This window comes from Haematobia irritans, chromosome 4, assembly GCF_050003625.1.
Source record: "Haematobia irritans isolate KBUSLIRL chromosome 4, ASM5000362v1, whole genome shotgun sequence".
NCBI lineage: Eukaryota > Metazoa > Arthropoda > Insecta > Diptera > Muscidae > Haematobia > Haematobia irritans.
This window is the reverse complement of record NC_134400.1, coordinates 169,209,838-169,236,395: the sequence shown is the minus strand read 5'-3', so window position 1 is coordinate 169,236,395 and position 26,558 is coordinate 169,209,838. Positions and strand designations below refer to the sequence as shown.

The window sequence follows — 26,558 nt, the reverse complement described above, 5'->3', positions numbered from 1 at the left end:
GTTCAGATTTAGATATAGCTCCCATATATAGCTTTCGTCCGATTTACACTCATATGACCACAGAGGCCAATTTTTTGCTCCGATTTAGTTGAAATTTTGCACAGGGAGTAGAATTAGCATTGTAGCTATGCGTGCCAAACTTGGTTGAAATCGGTTCAGATTTAGATATATCTCCCATATATATTTTTTCAGATTTCGCCAAAAATGGTCAAAATACCAAAATTTTCCTTGTAAAATCGCCACTGCTTAGTCGTAAAGTTGTAAAAATGACTCTAATTTTTCTAAACTTCTAATACATATATATCGAGCGATAAATCATAAATAAACTTTTGCGAAGTTTCCTTAAACTTGCTTCAGATTTAAATGTTTCCCATATTTGTTTACTAACATTGTGTTCCACCCTAGTGCATTAGCCGACTTAAATTTTGAGTCTATAGATTTTGTAGAAGTCTATCAACACATTTGACGGATGTGATATGGTATCGAAAATGTAGATCTACAAAGTGGTGCAGGGTATAATATAGTCGGCCCCGCCCAACTTTAGACTTTCCTTACTTGTTTGCTCTTCCTCTGTATGTGATACATTTTGAATTTTTGTGTCACTGTCTTATTCTGCCACTTTTTATTTACATTCATTTTTTCTACATTTGGATTCTAAATACCATTAAAATCACGGACATCATCGGTGCCTTAACAAATAATCGAGTGTTCGAGTCTTCGCTTTTGTGTAAAAATGTTCTCAATGGACCAGTGTTCCGCGTAAAAAATGCAAATCAAATTTTCTATAGTCGATAAATCGCTCTAATCTTCTGAATACTACTCGTAAATTTCTAGGAATGGTTTAAATAAAATGGAAGTGAAATTATTGTTACACTGAAAAAAATATTGTCGTGAGGTCAAAGATTTCATGTCTTTAAAAAACGAATGCAAATTTTGCTTAGCATAGAAGACACATTTCTCTAATATAAAGTTTTTTCCTTAAAGGGTGATACGGTCAAAATTTGGTCAAGGGAAAACGCGTGTAAATCGGTGAAATCGTTTATTTAAAAAATCAAATTAAATTTCTTTTTCAAGTTCAATTAGTATAAAATTCCGGAAAAATATTCAGTTAGGCTTTCGCTTTTCCAAATCCGAATTGCCGGGCCTCACGCTTGACACCTGCCATCAGATTTTGTATAGCCACCTTGTCCACATTTTTCGCCGCAGAAAGCCAGTTTGCCTTGAACTGCTGCTAGTCCTTAGCAGTTTTTTGGTCTTCTTTAGGTTCCGCTTGACAATAGCCCAGTATTTCTTAATTGGGCGGAGCTCTGGCGTGTTGGGAGGGTTCTTGGGAACCACCTGCACGTTGTTGGCGGCGTACCACTCCATGGCCTTTTTAACGTAATGGCAAGATGTCAAATCCGGCCAAAACAGTACGGAACAACCGTGTTTCTTCAGGAAAGGCAGCAGACGTTTATTCAAACACTCTTTCACGTAAATTTCTTGGTTGACGTCCCGGAAGCTATGAAAATGCTGCTTTTCAAGCCACAGGTACAGATGGCTTGCCAAACCAGATATTTCTTTGCGAACTTTGACAGTTTTATGTGCTTGAAAATATCTGCTACCTTTCTCCTTCCTTTTGCCGTATAAAACTCCTGTCCCGGAGGCTGCTTGTAGTCGGCTTTGACGTAGGTTTCGTCGTCCATTACCACGCAGTCAAACTTCGTCAGCATCGTCGTGTACAGCCTCCGGGATCGCGCTTGGCCGTCGTATTTTGTTTATCATCGCGATTTGGAGTCACTACCTTCTTGTAAGTCGATAGTCCGGTTCGTTTTTTGGCTCGATGCATGGTTGTAGACGATACACCCAGCTTATTTGCGGCATCTCGGAGAGAGAGGTTAGGGTTTCGCTTGAAACTACCGGCAACTCTCTTTGTCGTCTCAGCGGCTTCCGGTTTTCGATTTCCCCCCGATCCAGACTTCCTGGCTGTCGACAAACGTTCCCCAAACACTTTAATCACATTTGTAACGGTTGATTTGGCAACTTTTAGCGATTTTGCCAGCTTTGCGTGCGAATAGCTCGCACGCTCTTCTTGCTTGGACGACATTGTGACAACTGAAGAGTGAATTCCAAAATAAAAATAGGAGCAACATTCTACACACACACACACCTTCAAAATGAGGCTGTTCAGGTTTTTTAAATGCAAAATTGAAAGAAATACGTCAAGTTTATATTGACCAGATTTTGACCGTATCACCCTTTAGGACATGTTTTTAAACGTTTTTACTTGAAACTTTGCATAATTTCTACTGGAAGTCGAGTCTTAATTTGGAAAATAAAGTTGTCGTTAACTCGTTGTTAAAGGACTTTGATAGCGTACGAAGAGAAAAAGGTGAGAAAGCGAAAAATTAAAATTTGCTTCCTAGAACCAAGTACCCAAATTTAAAAGAGAATTGTGTCTTAAAAGTATCCTTACTTGTGTTCTCCGCTTCTTTGGCACGGAATCAATACCAACATTTTTTAAATAAAGACAAAATCTTTGGAACTCGACATGCTTTTTTTCAGTGTAGGGTAGTGAGGATCATATTTATAAAAGTTATTTCACAATTCTAAATTAAATTAAATTAAATTTTCGGTCATAAGTGCATGGTGACCGAACTACGATTTTTATTTGTCGAGCATTTGGAAGGCGATTGACGGTGTAGTGGCTTTGTGTTTCGAAATCTTGATCATATTGCAAATCGCAAGCTGCATTCAAAAAAAGCATATCCGGTTCCAAAGATTTTGTCTTTACCCTAATTATTTTGGTATCGATTCCGAGCTAAAGAAACGCAGAATTCAAATAAGGATAATTTTAAGACACAATTCTCTTTTAAATTTGGATTTTGCGTACTTGAAGGAAGGAAGGAAGCAAATTTTAATTTTTCATGTTTTCAGCGTTTTTCCTTCATATGCTATCAAAGTTCTTTAAAAACGGGTTAACGACAGCTTTAATATCTTTAAAATAAAGTGTTGAAAAACATGTCCTATTTTTGTCCTTCATTGAAAAGGAAAAAAACTGTATATTAGAGAAATGCGTCTTATATGCTAAGTAAATTGGCATTCATATTTTAAGGACCTGAAATGTTTGGCCTCGCAACAATAAGTTTTTCTGTGTGGTAAGACAAAAATTGTATAATTTTATTATATAAATTATTGCGTATTTTCTACATCAGAGCCTATTTATGTCATAAAAATTTGTCAAAAATTTATTGGAGATTTTGTGAGGAATTTAAATTTTAACTGATAATTTTTAGGGACAAAAGCATCTGAATTAGGGCACAAGAACCAGAGAAGTACTGACTGGATGTACTTTTTTGGAACTTACCTCCAATAATAATAAGTTATAGTTACCTCCAATAATAATAATAGTTTTGCTTGTGTATCACAAAGTCATTGTTTTTTGTAACGTCTCTCAGTTGTTTGGATTTTCTTTTTGGACCTTTCTTAATTTTTTTTTTACAAACTTACTATAGCCTTGGATATTCCAGAAGTAATAATTGCATAAAATTTCGTACATCTGGATTTTGAGCAAAGGATTTTCCTTCAGTCATAAGCCAGTGAAAAATAAATTCGTTTTCTAACGACAATTTAATTGTTTCGTTTTGGTTTTACAAAAAACAATCCTCTTGACTACCAACTTAATCCAATTGTTTTGCAAAACTGCACTAAATAAAGAGGCAAACTACCTGCAGCAGTGGTTGGTTTGAGTTGTATTTTGCAGACAGGTAAAAAATAGCAACCGCTAATTAGTTCATTGCCAAAATGTAACTAGGTTACAGAGTATTGCAAAAAAACAATATACAAGGGTTAATAGACCATTTGACCAGATTAAGAATGACTTTTTATGACCCTTTTTTGGTAAGCCACAGTTGAAGGTTTAGTAAAAGGGATTAAGAATGAAAATATACAGTCCTTCAATTAGGTAATGAAAAAAGAAAATCACCTATCCTTATAGTTTGTGATATAAATGCTGACAAGTAACAGTGAATAGTAATCACTCCTCTTCTAACCGGTGAACTAAAAGGATATCACTCAGCTCAGACTACAAAAATGGATACGAAATCAATGAGTTCTTTGGCCTATCACCTCTTCAAATATCGTCAACAATTGCGAAATGGTTCAAAACAATCTATGCGTTTGAATTACGCCAAATTGGCTCTCACTGACAATTTGATCAGGAAAACAGCTCGCACTAAAGATAATATTACCCTGGAAGATATGCTAGTCATCAATAGAGAGATTTTATTTAGCACAAAGTTGAAACATCAAATCAAACACATGAGTCATCTTAAAAAATTGAAAGAGAAAAATAATTTGATCAAGACATTGCCAAGATCAAATGCAATATCTTCATTGACTTTGAAGATCTGGAGAACAATAAGGGTATGCCTACAAAAGACCGGCATATGGTGATATGTTATATAGGATTCATCTTCATCCCATGAAATGTCACTAGATGATGGCTATGACTTCATATGAATGATCATTATGGACGATATTTGTCGAAATCTATATTTAGTTGTTCTTAGTTCTTTATTTTCCGAATAAATTTGTCTATGTCTATTTACGGAAAATGAGAATTTTCAACAGAATGAAAATAAATCAGGGCTAGAAGTAGAATGCTTCGAGGGCTAGAAGTATTGTAGAATGCTCCAAAATTTTGAGTAGAAGATTTGTGCTATAATATATCAATTTTGCAATTTATATCTAGCTTATTATGTGATGGTTAGTTTGTTAAGAAGGTAACGAAGAAAATGTTCACAGGTAAGCTATTCACAATATCTTCATCCTACACAGTTCTCAGAATGTTAATGAGACATTTGCGATGGATTTTTAGAATATAACAGTAAAAGATAAAAACCTAATTTATAATAATATAATAATTGGAGGTAACTACACGGACGAAAAATAATGTTCTTCATATGTTTGTGTGTAGAAATTATATGTTTGGAATTCAAATTTTTAGCACATTAGTTTTAAGTGCAAGCAGCATAAACTCTCATTGGCAAATAATTTGGGACATACTTCCCTAGGGGAAATTTTCACAGGGGGACCTGTCACGCTCGAGGAGAAGGAATATGGTCATCTCTCGAACATAATGTTATATTTTTGCAAAAAAAAAGAAAAATATTGTTTTCTCGGCAAATTAAAAGAAGCTTGTTGAAATCGGATATATAATTTCCGAGAAGATAACATTGTTGCGACCATCATGTTACAAAAATAACAGTATACTGTATATATGCTCTAGAAACATGATTGAAGTAATCATATTCTGTCTTTGGTTGCAGGTCTAGTACCGATGCTTTAAAAGTTAATAAAAAATATTAAAGATATCTGATGCCACAGATCATGTACTTATCGCTTTTCAATGAGTGCAAACAAGTTCTATCACAGCGAAAATATCGCAGCCAAGAGAGCAATGAAAATGTTAGTTCGGATCCGGAAGTGGTGCAAAATTTGACTCAGAAGCAAGGCATTTTACGTATTTTTTAAACATCGACTGCATTCATTTTACATTAGTTCTTCAGATGTGATTTTATTTCAGTGTTTTGGATTTCATTTAAATAATAAGGAAAAACTACATTTTTTATTTTACGAATTTTATCTCTACATATTGTAGATACACGCAAAGAAAAAAAATGTTTGGAAAACGTGTACCGAAAACGTTTTTTTTTTGTTAGAGTCATTAATACCAGTAATTAAAATCATATCTTGAGGTCCGGGTTCGAATCCTGCTGAGACACTCTATTTATACCCTTCACCACTACTGTGGTACAGGGTATAATAAGTTTGTGTATTTGTATGTAACGCCAAGAAGGAAAAGTCTGAGACCCATCGTTTAGTATACCGATCGTCTTAGAATTAAATTCTGAGCCGATGTAGCGATGTCCGTCTGTCTGTCTGTCTGTCCGTCTCTCTGTTTGTTCATGTATTTTTGTGCGCAAAGTACAGGTCGCAATTTTAGTCCGATCGTCCTCAAATCGGTTCAGATTTAGATACAGCTGTCATATATATTTATCCCCGATCTGGTTATAATTGGCGTGTTTATCAACCGATCTTCTTCAAATTCCGTACATCCGAATTTTTATACATCAAGAGAACATTTTTTGAAGTACATTAAGAGTAATGACTTTGGAGGAATTTTCAATTTTTTGCTGGAATGTTTAGCTAAATGGCAGGGGCCACCTTTATTGTGGAATCAGATTGGATTTAGCATTTTTTTCGACAAGATTTAAATGATATGTACCATTTTATGATTTTATGTTTTTAACCTATTTGAAACAAAACAGGTATATACGGCCGTAAGTTCGGCCAGGCCGAAGCTTATGTACCCTCCACCATGAATTGCGTAGAAACTTCTACTGAAGCTGATGACAAGGTATCTTAAAACTTCCTAACACCGTAATATATACCACATAGTCCATACGTGGTATATATTAAACTAAAAAAAGCCGATTAAATACGTATATAATTAAGTTTAAAGTTTCTATAGAAATAAAATTTTGACAACATTTTCTATAGAGGTAAAATTTTGACAAAATTTTCTAGAGAAATAAAAGTTGGAAAAAAATTTCTACAGAAATAAAATTTTGACAAAATATTCTATAGAAATAAAATTTTGTCAAAATTTTCTATAGAAATAAAATTTTGACTAAATTTTCTATAGAAATAAAATTTTGACAAAATTTTCTATAGAAATAACTTTTTGACAATGTTTTCTATAAAAATAAAATTTTGGTAGATTATTTTTGGCTCGAGTGGCAACCATGATTATGAACCGGTATGGACCAATTTTTGTGTGATTGGGGATCGGCTATATATAACTACAGACTGATATGGACCAATTTTGGCATGGTTATTAGCGGCCTTATACTAACACCACGTTGCAAATTTCAACCGGATCGGATGAATTTTGCTCCTCCAAGAGGCTCCGGAGATCAAATCTGGGGAACGGTTTATATGGGGGCTATATATCAATATGGACCGATATGGACCAATTCTTGCGTGTTTGTTAGAGACCACATTCTAACACCATGTTCCAAATTTCAACCGGATCGGATGAATTTTGCTCCACCAAGAGGCTCCGGAGGTCAAATCTGGGGATCGGTTTATATGGGGGCTATATATAATTATGGACCGATGTGGACCAATTTTTGCATGGTTGTTAGAGACCATATACTAACACCATGTACCAAATTTCAGCCGGATCGGATGAAATTTACTTCTCTTAGAGCAATCGCAAGCCAAATTTGGTGGTCCGTTTATATGGGGCCTATACGTAAAAGTGGACCGATATGGACCAATTTTTGCATGGTTGTTAGAGACCATATACTAACACCATGTACCAAATTTCAGCCGGATCGGATGAAATTTGCTTCTTTTAGAGCAATCACAAGCCAAATTTTGGGGTCCGTTTATATGGGGGCTATACGTAACAGTGGACCGATATGGCCCATTTGCAATACCATCCGACCTACATCAATAACAACTACTTGTGCCAAGTTTCAAGTCGATAGCTTGTTTCGTTCGGAAGTTAGCGTGATTTCAACAGACGGACGGACGGACGGACATGCTCAGATCGACTCAGAATTTCACCACGACCCAGAATATATATACTTTATGGGGTCTTAGGGCAATATTTCTATGTGTTACCAACGGAATGACAAAGTTAATATACCCCCATCCTATGGTGGAGGGTATAAAAAGTTTAAATTATCCATTAAAGCTATGAAAAAAAAAACAAGTTATAAAGAATTGAATTAAAAGAACTTCCTGGGTAGTTAAAATAAAGAACATCATTGGGAGTGCATCTTCTGGAAGTGCTTTTAAATTTGTTCCTTTGGAAGAACTTCCAAATGACTTATATATATACATCAAGACCTGTGTTGTTATTTAGAGAATGAAAACTCGATAAATGAGATGTGTTCTAATTTTTATTTTATATAGCCATGATTTAAAGCAATGCAAGTCTCAAAAAACTGTCCTTATTTTAAAGAACGTCTTTGATTGCAAGCCAAAGATGTGACTTCTTTAAAATAAGGTCAGTTTATACCAAAATCCTCGAGGGAAGGTCCAAATCTTCGAAACATGAAAAACGAGCCCAAACCTACCGATGTGCTCAATTTCACTTTTGATTTAAACGATTGTGTAAAAGTCAGTTTATATTTGGAAATAACGACCTAAGGTGGGCAACTTACGTCACTTTGGAATGTGGCAACCGTGATTATCACTCATGGAATTCTATTTGAAGAATACACTTTGAGCAGTACAGGGTCATATTACTATAATTTCTTTGCATTCGGAAATGAATTTTTCGCAACGAAATTCAAGCGTGATTGTTTTTATTTGGCTGAAAACAACGAAAAAATGGTACCGACGCCAGAAAAGACTCAATAGAGCCAAGGAGTTGCTTCGTTTGCATGAAAGTGATCAGTTAGAGAATTTGAGTTTCTCCGATGAGAAACGCCTGGGATATTTTGGCACCGAAAATACCAAAGTGTCGATTATCTCAAGACAGCGATTTGCTGAGAATGGACCAAAACCCGCAGAGCCACTATCGGGCAGGTTGTGATAGCTTCCTCGGCCGTTTTTGATTTTGACAATAATATTTTAAATATATAAAAAAATATGATGATTTACTTTTTTACTTTTTAGGTCGAAAACCTATATTGTTGGCACCTATATTTTCTGTTTATTTTCATAATTCATTATGATTGTAAATATATAAATAAATAAATAAATAAATAAATATTTTTTTTACTTTAAATATCAGCAAACTTGTGTATCCATTCAAAAATTTCTGAGGTATTTCCAAATAAGCGATTTGGAACCACTGCTTGTCTTTCTTGAAACACAAATGGTTAATATAACGTGTGATTAAAAAACGGATTTATTTCAGTTATGTGCAAAATATTTTTATTCTAATTGAAGAGGTAATTACAAATTTGCATATGTTGGCATTTCCAACCATGACAATTAGAATATGGGAAAATACTAGTATTCCAGATGTAAGGGCTTATAAGAAATATGTGTGCGCAATAATACACTTAAAAGATTTGCTAAAAAATAATCTCTGGTGTTAAGTAAATCCTTGTAGTTTAGTCAATGTATGGTTTTAAGCTGAAATAAAAAAACAACAACAATGCGTAAATCCTTTTGTTTGTAAAAGTCAGCGAGATAGTACAAAACACAATTTTCTCCATAATGTGAGGGAATAATATTTAATTACCTTTTAAGCCAGGTAAATATTTACTAAGTATTACAAAACATTGATTAAAAAAGAGGTAAACGAATGAGTTTTTTTTGTATTCATTTCCAGGTATGCATGTATGGTTAAACGATTAACGATATTAGGTCCTTAGAGGTAATGAACCCACAATTGTTTTATTGCCCCATACCCCTTATTTCCAACAGGTATATTTTAATTAACATGAAAGTGGTATAAAATGGAGTGCAAGATATTTCCATAGTATCATTCTTTTCACATTCGTATTACTGAAAACATCATCGGGAAAAGTAGAGTGCCATGGATTCAAAATCTCAAACCCTAAGTTATTTACTTTTTGTATATCGTGAACAAATACGCTTAGGCAATGTGGAGTCAATGCGCCTAAATCGTACAAAAATATCCCTCACCGATAAATTGATCAAGAAATCTGCCAAGAATTTGGATAAATGCAGCCTGGATGATATGTTAGCTATTAATCGCCAGATTATGTTTAAGAAGAAACTTAAATGCCAGATGCAGCGTAATCAGCAAAAGGAGTCTACAGATATTCAAGACGCCTTGGGGGAATCTAGGAAATGAATCAGATACCAAGTTTTTGGTTATCAATTTGACTATATGCTCTTCAAAGCTGAGACAAGGAGTAATTCTCTAATGAAGTTCTCAACAATGAACAAACGAGGTGTTGACTGTATTTTCAATGAAGGAAATAAAATTGAAATTATTATTATACATTAAAAACAAATTGTGTTTTATATTTTGAAAAAAAAAAAAACAAAATGTTTATAATAATAAAACGGAAATGGATATACACTGAAAAAAATATTGTAGTGAGACCAAAGATTTCATGTCCTTAAAATGCAAATTTTGCTTAGAATAGGAGACACATTTCACTGATCTAAAGTTTTTTTCCTTGACAAAAAGTCGTTAAACTTTTCAATTGAGTCATTTTGTTTTTATAATTAAGTGATTTGACTTAAAAATGGGTATCATAACATGAAAGCAAATTTTTCTGGGGTAAGGTCAACTTGACTTTAGTAATTCAGAAAAATTAATGAAATTGTCTTTAAATTTGATGTCTTTTAGCATCTTGACTACAAAGCACTTAAGTTCGGCCAGACAGAATCTTAAACAAGTAGATACGGCCGTAAGTTCGGCCAGGCCGAAGCTTATGTACCCTCCACCATGGATTGCGTAGAAACTTCTTCTAAACACTGCCATCCACAATCGAATTACTTAAGTTGCGGTAACGCTTGCCGATGGCAAGGTATCTTAAAACCTCCTAACACCGTCTTCTAAATCGTATGTAAGTCCATATGTGGTTATATTAAATCAAAAAAGATCGATCAAATACGTATATAATTCAGTTTGACAAAATTTTCTATAGACATAAAAAAAATTTAACAAAATTTTCTATAGAAATAAAATTTTCACAAAAGTTTCTATAGAAAGAAAATTTTGACAAAATTTTCTACAGAAATAAAATTTTAACTAACTTTTCTATAGAAATAAAATTTGAACAAAATTTTCTATAGAAATAAAATTTTGACTAAATTTTATATATAGAAATAAAATTTTGATAAGATTTTCTATAGAAATAAAATTTTGACAACATTTTCTATAGAAGTAAAATTTGGAAAAAATCTATAGAAATAAAATTTGGAAAAAATTTTCTATAGAAATAAAATTTTGACTAAATTTTTTATAGAAATAAAATTTTGACAAGATTTTATTTCTATAGAAAATTTTATTTCTATAGAAATAAAATTTTAACAAAATTTTCTATAGAAATAAAATGTTGGTAGATTATTTTTGGCTCGAGTGGCAACCACGATTATGAACCGTTATCATGTGCTGACACCACGTACCAAATTTCAACCGGATCGGATGAAATTTGCTTCTCTTAGAGGCTCCGCAAGCCAAATCTGGGGATCGATTTATATAGGGGCTATATATAATTATGGACCGATATGGACCAATTCCCGCATGGTTGTTGGATACCATATACTAAGACCACGTACCAAATTTCAAACGGATCGAATTTTGCTCCTCAAGAGGCTCCGGAGGTCAAATCTGGGGATCGGCTTATATGGGGGCTATATATAATTATGGATCGATATGGACCAATTTTGGCATGGTTGTTAGAGACAATATACTAACACCACGTACCAAATTTCAATCAGATCGGATGACTTTTGCTCCTCTAAGAGGCTACGGAAGTCAAATCTGGGGATCGGTTTATATGGGGGCTATATATATTTATGGTCCGATGTGGACCAAGTTTTGCACGGCCATTAGAGAACATATACCAACACCACGTACCAAATTTTAGCCGGATCGGATGAAATTTGCTTCTCTTAGAGGCTCCGCAAGCCAAATCGGGGGATCGGTTTATAGGAGGCTATATATAATTATGAACCGATGTGGACAAATTTTTGCATGGTTGTTAGAGACCATATACTAACACCATGTGCCAAATTTCAGCCGGATTGGATGAAATTTGGTTTTCTTAGTGGCTCCGCAAGCCAAATCGGGGGATAGGTTTATATGGGTGCTATATGTAATTATGGACCGATATGGACCAATTTCTGCATGGTTGTTAGAGACTATATACTAGCACCATGTACCAAATTTCAGCCGGATCGGATGAAATTTGCTTCTCTTAGAGCAATCGCAAGCCACATTTGGGGGGTCCGTTTATATGGGGGCAATACGTAAAAGTGGACCGATATGGACCAATTTTTGCATGGCTGTTAGAGACCATATACGAACACTATGTACCAAATTTCAGCCGGATCGGATAAAATTTGCTTCTCTTAGAGCAATCGCAAGCCAAATTTGGGGGTCCGTTTATATGGGGGCTATACGTAAAAGTGGACCGATTTGGACCAGTTTTTGCATGGTTGTTAGATACCATATAGAGACCATATACTAACACCATGTACCAAATTTCTGCCGGATCGGATGAAATTTGCTTCTCTTAGAGCAATCGCAAGACAAATTTGGGGGTCCGTTTATATGGGGGCTATACGTAAAAGTGGACCGATATGGACCAGTTTTTGCATGGATGTTAGAGACCATATACTAACACCATGTACCAAATTTCAGCCTGATCAGATGAAATTTGCTTCTCTTATAGCCATCGCAATCCAAATTTGGGGGTCCGTTTATATGGGGGCTATACGTAAAAGTGGACCGACATGGCCCATTTGCAATACCATCCGACCTACATCAATAACAACTACTTGTGCCAAGTTTCAAGTCGATAGCTTGTTTCGTTCGGAAGTTAGCGTGATTTCAACAGACGGACGGACGGACATGCTCAGATCGACTCAGAATTTCACCACGACCCAAAATATATATACTTTATGGGGTCTTAGAGCAATATTTTGATGTGTTACAAACGGAATGACAAAGTTAATATACCCCCATCCTATGGTGGAGGGTATAATAACCCACCACCATGAATCAAAAAATCCGTAGAGAACTCTTCGTCAGGTTACTTGAAAATACATCTATAGAATTTCAGGTGGATTTGATGATGACAGATACTCTGCCACGCAAATATATATATCAACATGGAAATCGGGAGACTTTTCACATGGAAGCTATACCGCTACACGGACCGAATATACCTATAAACTTTTAATTTCAGGCAAATCGGATAAAAATTGCGGTGTCTCGAAGTCAAATCGGGAGATCGGTCTATATAAGGGTATATCAAAATCGGTCCATACGCCCCATATTCGGCTTACTTATGTGTGGACCCAAAATACCTCTAGATTTCCAATTTCAGACAAATCGAATAAAAACTACAATTTGTAGAAGCCCAGGAAGTAAAATAGGGAGATCGTTCTATATGGGGGCTATACCAAACCATGGACCGTTACACACTATTTTCGACAGACCTACTTTTGATCCTATAATACGTCTAAATTTCCAATTTCAGGCAAATCGGATAAAAACTACGGTTTCTAGAAGCCCAAGACCTCAAATCGGGGGATCGATTCATATGGGAGCTATATCAAAATCTGGGCCTATATAGCCCATCTTCGAACTTGACCTGTGTGCAGACATAAGACGAATATGTGCCATATTTCAGGACGATAGCGCCATTATTGAAGACTGTAGCGTGATTACAACAGACAGACAGGCGGACATGGTTATATCGTCTGAGAATTTCTCCCTGATCAAGAATATATATACTTTATATAGTCGGAAATCGATATTACGATGTGTTACAAACGGAATGACAAACTTAGTATACCCCCATCGCCATTCTATGGTGGTGGATATAAAAATATGGTATTGTTATGTATAATTATTATCTCAATTAAGCATGTACTTAAAAAACTCAAAAAATATATATGGCATGTAACGCTATTTCTGAAGATGTTTTCGTTTAAGAGTATTCTACAAATATGTCATAATAATTGTGTCTTAAATATGTTTAAGTTCAAATGCCGTTTTCTTAGCTTTTGTTAAATCATATAATCATTTTCAAGTGTAATCCCGCCGTTAGGATTTGTCTATACCTTTTCTGCCTTTCGGTACGAAAATGAGGACATTTTCTAACGTCAAATGTCATCAACCCCCGCCTTTCGGCATCCAAGCTTTTTGACATTCACTTTTGAGACTCTCTCGCTTCTACGAAGGTAAATATTGTTTGACGAACAATAATTGATTAAATAAAGCCCAAATATTTTGGTTCAACTTCTAAACCAGTGCCTTTTTATTTCTTTTCTACTTTTATGCCACGCATTCATTGGTCCATTCGAGCCGAATATTAATTGGAAAGAATTAATTCGCTCTTTTTATTTCTTCTACGAAGGCAAAGGCTACGCCAATCAACAACAACAACAACAACAAACGATCGACGATCACCATCCTCTACGAGGCATTTTCAATTTATTACACAAATATTTTTATTATCAACAACCAAGGTATGTACTTTCAGTGATAATTAAAAAGTGAGCATATCCTTCGGTGTAAATATAAATAAAACAGAAATAAACACTCGCCTACGGTCGCTTTACAACTCGTATTTTATATCGGTTGTACATTAAATCTCTACGAGAAAAAATTAAATTATCCGTCGGTCTTTAATACCCGGTTACATTCTCATTAAAGTGTTGAAAAGTGCGTTTAATTCCACTTTGTTTTCGTCCAAATATTCAACGTCAAAGTTGCATTTAATTTTCGCTGTATTTTGTCATTTGTTTGCGTATACATTGTTGTGTTTTTCTTTTGGGTTTTTGATCTTCGATCTGCATAGAAAAAACAAAAACAATTGCATTGGTTTGCCAATAGGCATCAATAGTAAGGTGTTATACAGTTGTCGTTCAACTTACTATACACACGTACGCACACAGGTGTTACATCCAACATACGTTCGAACTGCATACACGTTGGTTTATTAGCGTGGGTCGCTTACGGCGCGAAATTATAAAAATAATTTTTTTGGCAAGTTCAATTGAGAGAAGTATTTATTGTTGATTCCTACGGATATCGGTCGTTTACTATTATCGTTCGTGTTACGTGGTAGTGTACCCTACGGTCGGTCGATATAAACAATAAAATAACAGTATTTATTATATATTATATTATTTTAATATTGACATATTTGAGTTTCCACGAAACTTTTTGATTTTTTATATTATTGTTGTTGGACCTTACTCTTTCGTAGTGTGCATCTTACAGTCCGTGCACCCTACAATCGGTCAAGTCGACATTTTACAATTTTAAGTTCACGACTTTTTATTGTCTTGTAATTTTTCCATTTGGTAAGTGATATTCACGATACACTTGCACAAATTTTGTGTATCTACGTACACTGGGAGAAATTTTGGATAATATATACACTGAGAGAAACTCTCTCGTAATATATATCAAGTTTTCAATTTTTTCGATAATTCGCCACGCAAAAATCATTCTTTGTATTCTACGATACACTGAAAATATTTTTTGTATTCACGATACACTTGCAAAAATCTTTTGGTACACAGGGTACACTGGAAAAATATTGTAATATTTTCCAAATAAAGATTTTGCATATATTTCGCCACGCGGAAAAGGGTTTCTTGTATTTACGATACACTTGAAGAAACTTTACGTGTTGTCATACACTTAGAGAAATTTTTCGCCAATTATTACAAAAAGTTAAAATACTTATAATTTACCTTACAGAGCTAATTTTAGCTGGTATTTCCAATACACTGTGAGGAAATTGGTGTATCGACGATACACTGTAAAAAATTGGTTGTACTCCGTACACTGTGAGAAAGTTTCGGATCTCATTTTTTGTGTTTTTGTGGTAATCACGTTACCTTACTCACATTTTTAGTACTTTCGGTACACTGCGAAAAATATTGTGTGTTGACGATACAACTTTCGCATACACTGAGAGGAATAACTGCGTTTTCATTTGTTCGACGACGAATCGAAGTAGCGTTTGGATCGATTTATACTCTTTTCGAGAGTTTTGGACATCACGTGTCAATTTTTTCGCCCTTTAAGTTTGACAGTACTTGATCATAATGACTACTACACCACTGACTGCTTTCACAAGAGCAACTGACGCAGTAGTCCGATTTGAAACGAAGTTTCACAGTTTGCGAGACGATGATTTAACCGCCTATAGACTAGAATGTCATGGTTCCGAGGCTAAGTCGTTGTGGGAAAAAGTTAAGGGCTTATTCGACGAATGTCTTGACTTTGTTTCCACACAGAGCAACGCAACCGAGGCAGTCGCCGCTGCTGACAGCAAATATGACGTGGCTTATAATTGTTATCTGAATGTCATGGAGTCAATTCAACGTAAATTGGAGGCACTACGTGCACCATCTAAGCATTCTGCTAAATCGCCTCGGTTGGAGGACCAAACATCACTTTTGAATGTTTCCCATAGGTCCGATGAGTCACGCGGCTCTTCTATCAGCTCTAGGGGAGACAATAGTTCCTCCCACAGTCTCAATCTGCCGCCTTGTGATATAGATGTTTTTGACGGCGATTTTCTCAATTGGCCGACATTTAGAGATTTCTTCACAGCAGTATACATTAACAATAGCCGACTTAGCGATATTGAGAAATTGTGTCATTTGCTCAAGAAGACCAGTGGTGAAGCTCGCGAGGTTGTTTCGAAATTTCCGCTCACGCATAGAAGCTTCGCTCTTGCGTGGAAGGCACTAAGGGGTACTTATGATAATACCCGCCTATTGGTGAACCACCAACTCAAATTATTATTCGATTTACCGGTCTTGGAGTCTGAGACCAGTTCAGGACTGAAGAAACTACAACGTGGTATCTCGACATGCATTTCGACAATGTCCATCTACGATGTGGCTACTGACGATTGGGATCCCATCCTCGTCTTTTTATGCCTTCAGAGGTTGCCGAAATGTACTGTTACACTTTGGGAACAGAGTATTAAGGACAAGTCTGCTTTGTCTTCTTGGTCAGATTTGGACTTCTTTCTCACGGAAAGAATCCAGACATTGACATGTCTTCGGGATATCCGCGGCATTGACGCCAGGCCTCCGGCCAACAAAAGAGTTCGTTCGCATTTCACGAATGCGAAAGCACCTCGTTCCCCAACAAGTACGCCTCGTTCCTCCCAGTCCTCTCCTGACAGATTATGCGTTCTCTGTCGACGACAGCATCACCTCAGAACGTGTTCTAGGTTTCATAATCTTTCAGTTCTTGAGAGGATGAATATTATTAAGCGCCATCAGTGCTGCAGGAATTGTCTGTCCCGCAGACATATTGCAGCTAATTGCCCCAGCGCATATGATTGCGGTAAATGTGGTAGAAGACACCACACTCTTCTGCACAGGGATATATCAAATGATCCCATAACTTCTCCGGTCGTTTCCGCACCGCTTATACGAGATACCGGGGTAGCATCAGTGGATACCGATCAGCCTTCTACATCGACTGGCATTGTGTCAGGGACGTCGAGTAGACAGGTATTCCATACTTCGCGTACTGGAAATGTATTACTAGGAACTGCAATGGTGAATATCGTTCACCAGGGTATCACGTATCCTGCTAGGGCCTTAATGGATCCCGCTTCGGAATCATCCTTTATTACGGAAGGATTGCGGAACCGACTTGGACTGAGCACGTCTTCGACTTCGGCTACAATTTCTGGAGTGAATCAAAGTGTTTCGATCACGTCGAGAGAACTTTGTTCACTTTGCATTGGTACCCCACTAGATGAGTCGCTCCTACTGGAGACTACAGCGTACGTTCTTCCGAACATTTCCGGCAACCTGCCATCTTTTTCTCTAAATCGTGACATTGTGTCTAGCATGCCAAATCTACGTTTGGCTGACCCCAATTTATTTGTTTGTCGTCCTGTTGACCTTCTGTTGGGCGCGGATCTTTATCCGAAAATTTTATTGCACGGTACTCGAAGGAATATTTTGGGATCATTACTAGCACAAAACACAGTCTTCGGCTGGGTTGTCACGGGTCCTATCCCTTCCTCGAATATTTCTGTCTACACGACTACTGTGGACCTCTCCAAGGAAAATGGTCTTCACGAGACACTTCACCGCACTTTGGGAACTAGAAGAGCTTCCCCGACGTCCTCTCTTATCTGATTTAGATAAGTTTTGCGAGGAAAATTATAAAACGACATCCCGACGGTATTCTGAGTGAAGATACTCTTCCTCTTGAAACTTATTTCTTCGGACAAATCGGAAACCAAGGACGGCCTGGCTGACACAATTTCTTCGAAATTAGGCATCCCTCTTGTGAAAACCATGAATTAAGACGATTCACCACGACTTTGTCCGCGGGTATATACAGTTATACCATATGAGGCCAGTTTAGGTTACGCCTACAAATGAAAATGTGTTATCTGCCTTATCGCCGGTCATCCACCGATAAAAAGACAATTTGACTTCGATTGGTTTTCACTGCCTTGAATGACATTTTTACACGTCGGTCCGACTCAACAATCAGACTTGTTTCTCCTCGTTTTGAGGTGGAAGTTGTATAAATTTGTGTACAATTGCGATATCACACTGATGTATCGCCATATATATGTTGACCCGTCCTAGACATTTCTGCATTGAATACAGTTAAGATATTCTCTGCAAATATTATCCGGAACTTTTAGTTACAGACAGTGGCTTGGACAACTTTTGCATTTGGCTGACGACACGGAGAATGGGTTTCCTCTTTATGTACAAGTCCTACAGAAGTGCATGTACGTTGACGACGTATTGACGGGGTACCATAATTTGGGTAATGCGCCTGGGTCAAGGGGCAATACACGCCATGAGTTTGAGCTATCTTGTCCTATAGTACGCTATTTATCACGGTTATATTTAAAAAACTGTCTGCTTTTCTACGAAAGCGGTAACTTTACATGCTACTTTTGATTTGTCCACGACATTCTCGACGAGAACTATTACTCCCCACTACGTGGAAATTATGTCGTCTTCGCGATGTTCATCCGGGTACTAACGGTCGTAGTTTGTTCAAATGGATTACATCCTTGTCTTTTAGGGAGTTAACATAGGTCTATCTGTCGCGTTATGCTCGCGTCCTCCCTAGTTTTTGTTACATGAAAAATCTTTGGTTTGATGGCCGCGTTCGAATCGCAATAGATCAGACTACAAGTTGTGAGGCGACCTACGGTTTCTGGTCACCCTGACCATTATGTTAATTTGGTTTTCCGTTCCGAAATCTTTCTATATTTTCATAGATAGAAAACATAGCAAAGATGACTGCTACCCTTCCAGAGTCTGAGGACGACGTCCCCATGTTGGATGAGGAACGGGAGATTAATTCTAGCATCGCACCCCTTGCCGATGAACATACCATCAGTACGACTACTGATTCTGCCATTCTGGCCGACAATGTTGCAACAGCAACCAATAAAAAACCGTTGACGACGGCTTCTGGGGTCCCTCCAGGAGAATTGTTTGTGGCTTCGCCACCCCATATCACACTTGGGTGTAAGGTAGTCTTCAACAGCCTTCTGACTTTACGAGTCCTCGACACCCGGCTCTTCCGAGTCAAATTTATTTGAAATTTAAAAATCGATCGGGCTTAACGAGTCCATTTACGATCGCGTGCTTGACGAGCACATTTGTAAATATGAATTTGTTTTTGAAAAAATGAAACATGAAATGGAAACCATAACAAGAGAAAAAAAAGAATTGAACTAAAATAAAATGCTCATTTTTGTTAACTGAAATGTACATCCTGTATACTTTCATTATTTCATTATTTAAGTGTAACTATGAATTTATGTTTTAAACTTTGCAACCTGGCTGGATGTTGCAAGGCGGGCGGCAATGTTTAAGTTCAAATGCCGTTTTCTTAGCTTTTGTTAAATCATATAATCATTTTCAAGTGTAATCCCGCCGTTAGGATTTGTCTATACCTTTTCTGCCTTTCGGTACGAAAATGAGGACATTTTCTAACGTCAAATGTCATCAACCCCCGCCTTTCGGCATCCAAGCTTTTTGACATTCACTTTTGAGACTCTCTCGCTTCTACGAAGGTAAATATTGTTTGACGAACAATAATTGATTAAATAAAGCCCAAATATTTTGGTTCAACTTCTAAACCAGTGCCTTTTTATTTCTTTTCTACTTTTATGCCACGCATTCACATAACCTTAACATATTATATATTAAAAAAATATTTTATTATGTATATTATAAAGTATTTCACGAGTCCAACTCCCTTAAATAAACAATTTTTATTTTAAGCGTGAATTTAGTTCGCGTTTTCATTCTGAATATTTCATTAAAGACAACTATACAGTTTTTGTTGTTTTTTTTTATTTCTACAATATTCTTTCCTCGCCATATTTTGATCCATTGTAATCGGCGAACGATGTCATTATTTTCGAGATTTGGTTACCCGAAACAATAAGTGGTTATTATACAAACTTTGGTATATCTACAAATAAGTGATTACATATTAGACGAGATCATATGCTCTAAATGCACTACTTACTTCATGGCGGAAGGTAAGCCTGGGGTGAAGTTCTTTCCTCCCAGGACATGCGTATGTAAATGTAATCCGGAGCGAATCCAATTTATAAGTGGTTATTTCTTTTTAATTATGATGTAAGTAACAAGATTACCGGGTAATGAGTGATTTTGCTGGGAAACATCATAATCATTGCTTTAAAAATTTGTTTGGTCAAATTGGGGTTACGAGCACAATAGCCAAATTCTACCAAAAATGGTAGATTTTTTTATTTGTTTGGTAGATTGGTAGAATTCTTGATGTTCTGTTAGATTTTGCAAAACGTTCCTCTTTAACTAAGAGATACTTCACAAATTTTCTATAGAAATAAAATGTTGACAAAAATTTCTATAAAAATAAAATTTTGACAAAAAATTCAATAGAAATAAAATTGACAAAATTTCTATAGAAATAAAATTTTGACAAAATTTTCGATTGATATAAAAATTTGAAAAAATTTTTATAGAAAATTTTATTTCTATAGAAATAAAATTTTTAAAAAATTTTCTATAGAAATAAAATTTTGACAAAATTTTCTATAGAAATAAAATTTTGACAAAATTTTCTATAGAAATAAAATTTTGACAAAATCTTCTATAGAACTAAAATTTTGACTAATTTTTCTATAGAAATAAAATTTGGCAAAATTTTCTATAGAAATAAAATTTTGACAAAATTTTCTATAGAAATAAAATTTTGAGAAAATTTTCGATAGAAATAAAATTTTGACAAAATTTTCTATAGGAATAAAATTTTGACAAAATTTTCTATAGAAATAAAATTTTGACAAAATTTTCTATAGAAATAAAATTTTGACAAAATTTTCTATAGAAATAAAATTTTGACAAAATTTTCTATAGAAATAAAATTTTGAGAAAATTTTCGATAGAAATAAAATTTTGAAAAATTTTCTATAGGAATAAAATTTTGACAAAATTTTCTATAGAAATAAAATTTTGACAAAATTTTCTATAGAAATAAAATTTTGACAAAATTTTCTATAGAACAAAAATTTTGACCAAATTTTCTAAAGAAATAAAAGTTTGGCAAAATTTTCTACAGAAATAAATTGATGACAAAAATTTCCATAGAAATAAAATTTTGACAAAATTTTCTACAGAAATAAAATGATGACAAAATTTTCCATAGAAATGAAATTTTGACAACATTTTCTATATAAATAAAAGTTTGACAAAATTTTCTATAGAAATAAAATTTTGAATAAAAATCTATAGAAATATAATTTTGACAAAATTTCTATAGAAATAAAATCTTGACTAAATTTTCTGTGGAAAAAAAAATTGACTAAATTTTCAATAGAAATACAATTTTGACCAAATATTCTATAGAAATGCAATTTTGACAAAATTTTCTATGGAAATAAAATTTTGACAAAATTTTCTATAGAACTAAAATTTTGACTAAACTTTCTATAGAAATAAAATTATAACAAAATTTTCCATAGAAATAAAGTTTTGACAAAATTTTCTATAGAAATAAAATTTTTTAGAAAATGTTCGATAGAAATAAAATTTTGAAAAAATTTTCTATAGAAATAAAATTTTGACAAAATTTTCTATAGAAATAAAATTTTGACAAAATTTTCTACAGAAATAAGCTGATGACAAAATTTTCTACAGAAATAAAATTTTGACAAAATTTTCTAGAGAAATAAAATGATGACAAAATTTTCCATAGGAATAAAATTTTGACAAAATTTTCTATATAAATAAAATTTTGACAAAATTTTCTCTATATAAAATTTTGACAAAATTTTCTATATAAATAAAATTTTGACAAAATTTTCTATATAAATAAAATTTTGACAAAATTTTCTATATAAATAAAAGTTTGACAAAATTTTCTAAAGAAATAAAATTTTGACAAAAAATCTATAGAAATATAATTTTGACAAAACTTTCTATAGAAATAAAATGTTGACTAAATTTTCTGGAGAAAAAAAACTTCTGACTACATTTTCAATAGAAATACAATTTTGACAAAATATTCTATAGAAATAACATTTTGAAAAAATTTTCTACAGAAATGAACTGATGGCAAAATTTTCCATAGAAATACAATTTTGACTAAATTATCCATAGAAATAAAATTTTGACAAAATATTCCATAGGAATAAAATGTTGACTAAATTTTCCATAGAAATAAAATTTTGACAAAATTTTCTATATAAATAAAATTTTAACAAAATTTTCTATATAAGTAAAAGTTTGGCAAAATTTTCTATAGAAGTAAAATTTTGAAAAAAAAAAATATATATAGAAATATAATTTTGACAAAACTTTCTATAGAAATAAAATCTTGACTAAATTTTCTGTAGAAAAAAACTGTTGACTAAATTTTCAATAGAAATACAAAATATTCTATAGAAATAAAATTTTGACAAAATTTTCTATAGAAAAAACATTTTGACAAAATTTTCTATAGAAATAAAATGTTGACAAAATTTCTTTGTTTTGTAGTTGTTTGGTAAAAATTTTCTCCAAATTTTGGTAAATTATTTATGGCTCGAGTGGCAACCGTGGTAGCGAGTCTTTGAAATTTCCTTCCCTTCGTTAAATTCGTATGCCTTTGAAGTAAGGCAAATTTTCATTAAATCTATTTTGAAGATTTTCATATCATATATCATCGTTCAGACTCATTACGTAGAATCTACAGCCGGCTCGCGTTGGATATCCGACATTTTCAAGATTCAGTTAAGACATCGTCCATCGTGGATCCACCGCGGTGTAATGGCTAGCATACCTGCCTTGCATAAAAGGGATGGGAGTCGCCCTGGTGCTATGGATACCATGCCCGCCTCGCGGATCATGGGTTCAATTCTAGTCTCGACCAACGATGAATGCCAAAATCTTTGAGTTCAAGTAAACTTGGTTTGAAAGTAACGTTGTTTTTGATTTTGCCCTATATTAATATTTCTAGTTGGTGCAAAAACAAATAAACAAAAATGCGTGGGTTTGTTTTATTAATTTTAACAATGTAAGCTTTGCTCTACAAATAAACGAGAAACTAATACCAATCAGCTATAGAGTTCCAGTCCCACATGCCCAATGATGTTAAGATAATAACTGTCTAAAGAAAACCTGGTGGGACATATAGTTTAAAGTATTTCTTTGAATTAGTTTCAAGTGAAAACACTAACTTGACTTTTGTTTGTAACAACAGACTCCATGTACAACGGAGTACTCAGCTGCAAATATGGTAAGGCCTTACCTAATCAATAATGTAACTGCCCTTGCCTGAGATTGCACACGCGGAAAAAGCTAGCTAAGATTAGCTCAAAGGAAATTTTCGACAAATGAATATCGTTTTTATATCCTCCACCATACGATGGGGGGTATATTAACATTGTCATTCCGTTTGTAACACATCGAAATATTGCTGTAAGACACCATAAAGTTCTGGGTCGTTGTGAAAATCTGAGTCGATCTAGCGATGTCCGTCCGTCTGTTGAAATCACGCTTACTTCCGAACGAAACAAGATATCGACTTGAAACTTGGCACAAGTATTTGTTATTGATGTAGGTCGGATGGTATTGAAAATGGGTCATATCGGAGCACTTTTACGTATAGCGCCCATATACCCTTAGATTTGGCTTGCGTAGCTTCTTAGAGAAGCAAATTTCATTCGATCCGGTTGAAATTTGATGATGCTTTCTATATGGCCTCTAACACTTATACGGAAATTGATCCATATCGGTCCATAATTATATAAAGCCCCCATATAAACCCATCCCCAGATTTTGCTTGCGGATCTTTTTGGATGAGCAAATTTCATCCGTTCCGGTTGAAATTTCATACGTGGTGCAAGTATATGGTCACTAACAACCATGCAAAAATTGCTTTATATCGGTCCATAATTATAAAATGTGGTTAAATTGTAAGGACCGATGTTGAATGTGAACCACACCTAAACGCCAAGTTTTTTTCCGAATTTTATTTGACATTTCCCTATTTCAGACTTACTCAATTTGAACCATGGACGTCGTGAATGGGCAGAATGGTTACCAGAAATGGCAACAGTGGATGATCAATTTTCGAAGGAAATCATCTTCAGTGATGAGGCACATTTTCACCTCAGAATTGCCGCATTTGGGCGAATGAGAATCCAAGAGTGATTGTCGGTTTATGGGCTGGCGGCATCATCGGGCCGTATTTTTTCCAAAATGAGGCCGGTCAGGCAGTTACTGTGAATGGTGTTCGCTATCGTGAGATGATAACGAACTTTTTATGGCCCGAATTGGAAGATATGGATGTGGACGATATGTGGTTTCAGCAGGACGGTGCCACTTGCCACACAGCTAACGAAACAATGGGTCTTTTGCGCAACAAATTCAATGACCGTGTTATCTCACGTAATGGCGATGTCAATTGGCCGCCAAGATCATGTGATTTGACACCGTTGGATTTTTTTCTTTGGGGTTATTTGAAGGAAAAGGTGTACGTGGATAAGCCAGCAACAATTCAAGAGCTAAAGGATGAGATAATTCGGCATATTAACGGCATAGAACCTCCATTATGCCTCAGCGTCATCGAAAATTTGGACCATAGGATGAAGGTGTGCCACCGAGGTCGCGGCGCCCATTTGGCCGATATTTTGTTCCATACATAATTGAGTAATACCAATATATCATAATAAAATAAAATTACAATAATTTCCCAAAATAGTTTGTGTTTTATTCAAAATCAACATCGGCCCTTGAAATTTTAACCACCCTTTATATAGCCCCCATATAAACCGATTTCCAGATTTGATCACCAGAGCCTCTTGGAGGAGCAAATTTCATCCGATTCAGTTGAAATTTTGTATGTTGTTTAAGTATATGGACTCTAACAACCATGCAAAAATTAGTCCATAATTATATATAGTCCCCATATAAACCAATCCCCAGATTTGGCTTTCGGAGGAGCAATTTTTATGCGATTCTTTTGAAATTTGATGCATTGTGCTATCAACCATGTCAAAATTGTTCCATATCGGAAAACCAATGTAAAACTTTTGTAATCATTTTTGGCCTTATTTGAGCTTCTGATTATAATTATAAATAAAGTGAAATGAAATGAAATAGTTATATATAGCAACCGATCCCTAATCACACAAAAATTGGTCCATATCATTTCATAATTGTATATAGCCCCCATATTTCACTTCTGGCCCTCCAATTACCACACAACAGTTCATATGTATCGCATACATAACAGGCCTGAAATCATAAGCCACAAACCAACATAACTCGTTTACCACTGGGCATGCACTTAAGGCGATCTCCTCGGCAGACAAATGAAAACTTTTTAAAAAGAAAATCGTTTGACAAACAAACCATAAAAAATGTAATGAAATGACCATAATTATCAACTGATGAATGACTTAAAAGTAAACGCTGTTGTTTTGCTATAAGTCATCCAATTGTCTGTCCTCACGGCTACATTGGTAACCCCAAGGCCTAGAGTGTGAAAAAAGAAATGAAAGGCAAGGAGGCACATTAGTCAACAACGGGTGTTAGCCGTGATGCTTCAAACCCAGTCAGTCAGCCACTGAGTCGGCTCAAATATGGTCATAAATGGCAAGCCAGATTAGATGAATGTAAAAAACGATACAATATGGACAAAAAAGCCGTAAAATGCACACACGCCAGTTTGAAAAAAAAAAAATAATAATAATAATAATAAAAAACGCTTTTAGAAAACAGGTGTTTCTAGTCACATGTGAATGCTGCTACTGATGACGATGTGGGACTAAAGCCAACACACATTTCTAGCCAAATTCACAATTAAAACAAAACAAAAAACATATTTTGCAAAAGCTGGTCCATTTTGTGGCGAATGCCCCCATCTGTCTGGTCAACTATCAACGTCGTAGTTGTCATAGACATCATCACCGTGTTCCACCATGTCCATCTTAGCTAAATTTTCATTATTTGCGACTGTCTGTAACAGTCACAGATGCATTTGATTAATGAATATGTCACTTTTGCTGGGAGGATAAACGGTAGTTGCTATTTTTTGTTTTTGATCTCTCAGGGACCTTTAGAGAAATATTTTAAAGGTGCTTTTCCATGTATCTGATATAAATTTTGATATTGATTATTAAGTAAAAAGGATCATACCATGTTTGATCAACACTCAAGCTTCTATTTCATTCCACATCACATTCGTCCTGGTTGGACATAAGATGGTAGACGGAGATCAAATCTTCTTCAATTGGTAACACCAATAGTCACATAATTGTAATACCAAACATCCCTTCAAAATATATGTAAAACAAGTATATACGGTCGTAAGTTCGACCAGGCCGAAG

The 26,558-nt window shown here is 34.9% G+C and overlaps 2 protein-coding genes across 2 annotated transcripts in view; one reads left to right on the top strand and one right to left on the bottom strand.

The window, feature by feature from the left end:
* The window catches only part of RhoGEF64C (Rho guanine nucleotide exchange factor at 64C), a 516,589-nt gene that overhangs the window by 139,560 nt on the left and 350,471 nt on the right, over window positions 1-26,558 (bottom strand). The window lies entirely within an intron of this gene.
* On the top strand, window positions 15,784-17,850 carry LOC142235857 (uncharacterized). Its single transcript, XM_075307111.1, has one exon. The coding sequence runs from the start codon at window positions 15,784-15,786 to the stop codon at window positions 17,848-17,850; it is 2,067 nt and encodes a 688-aa protein (XP_075163226.1).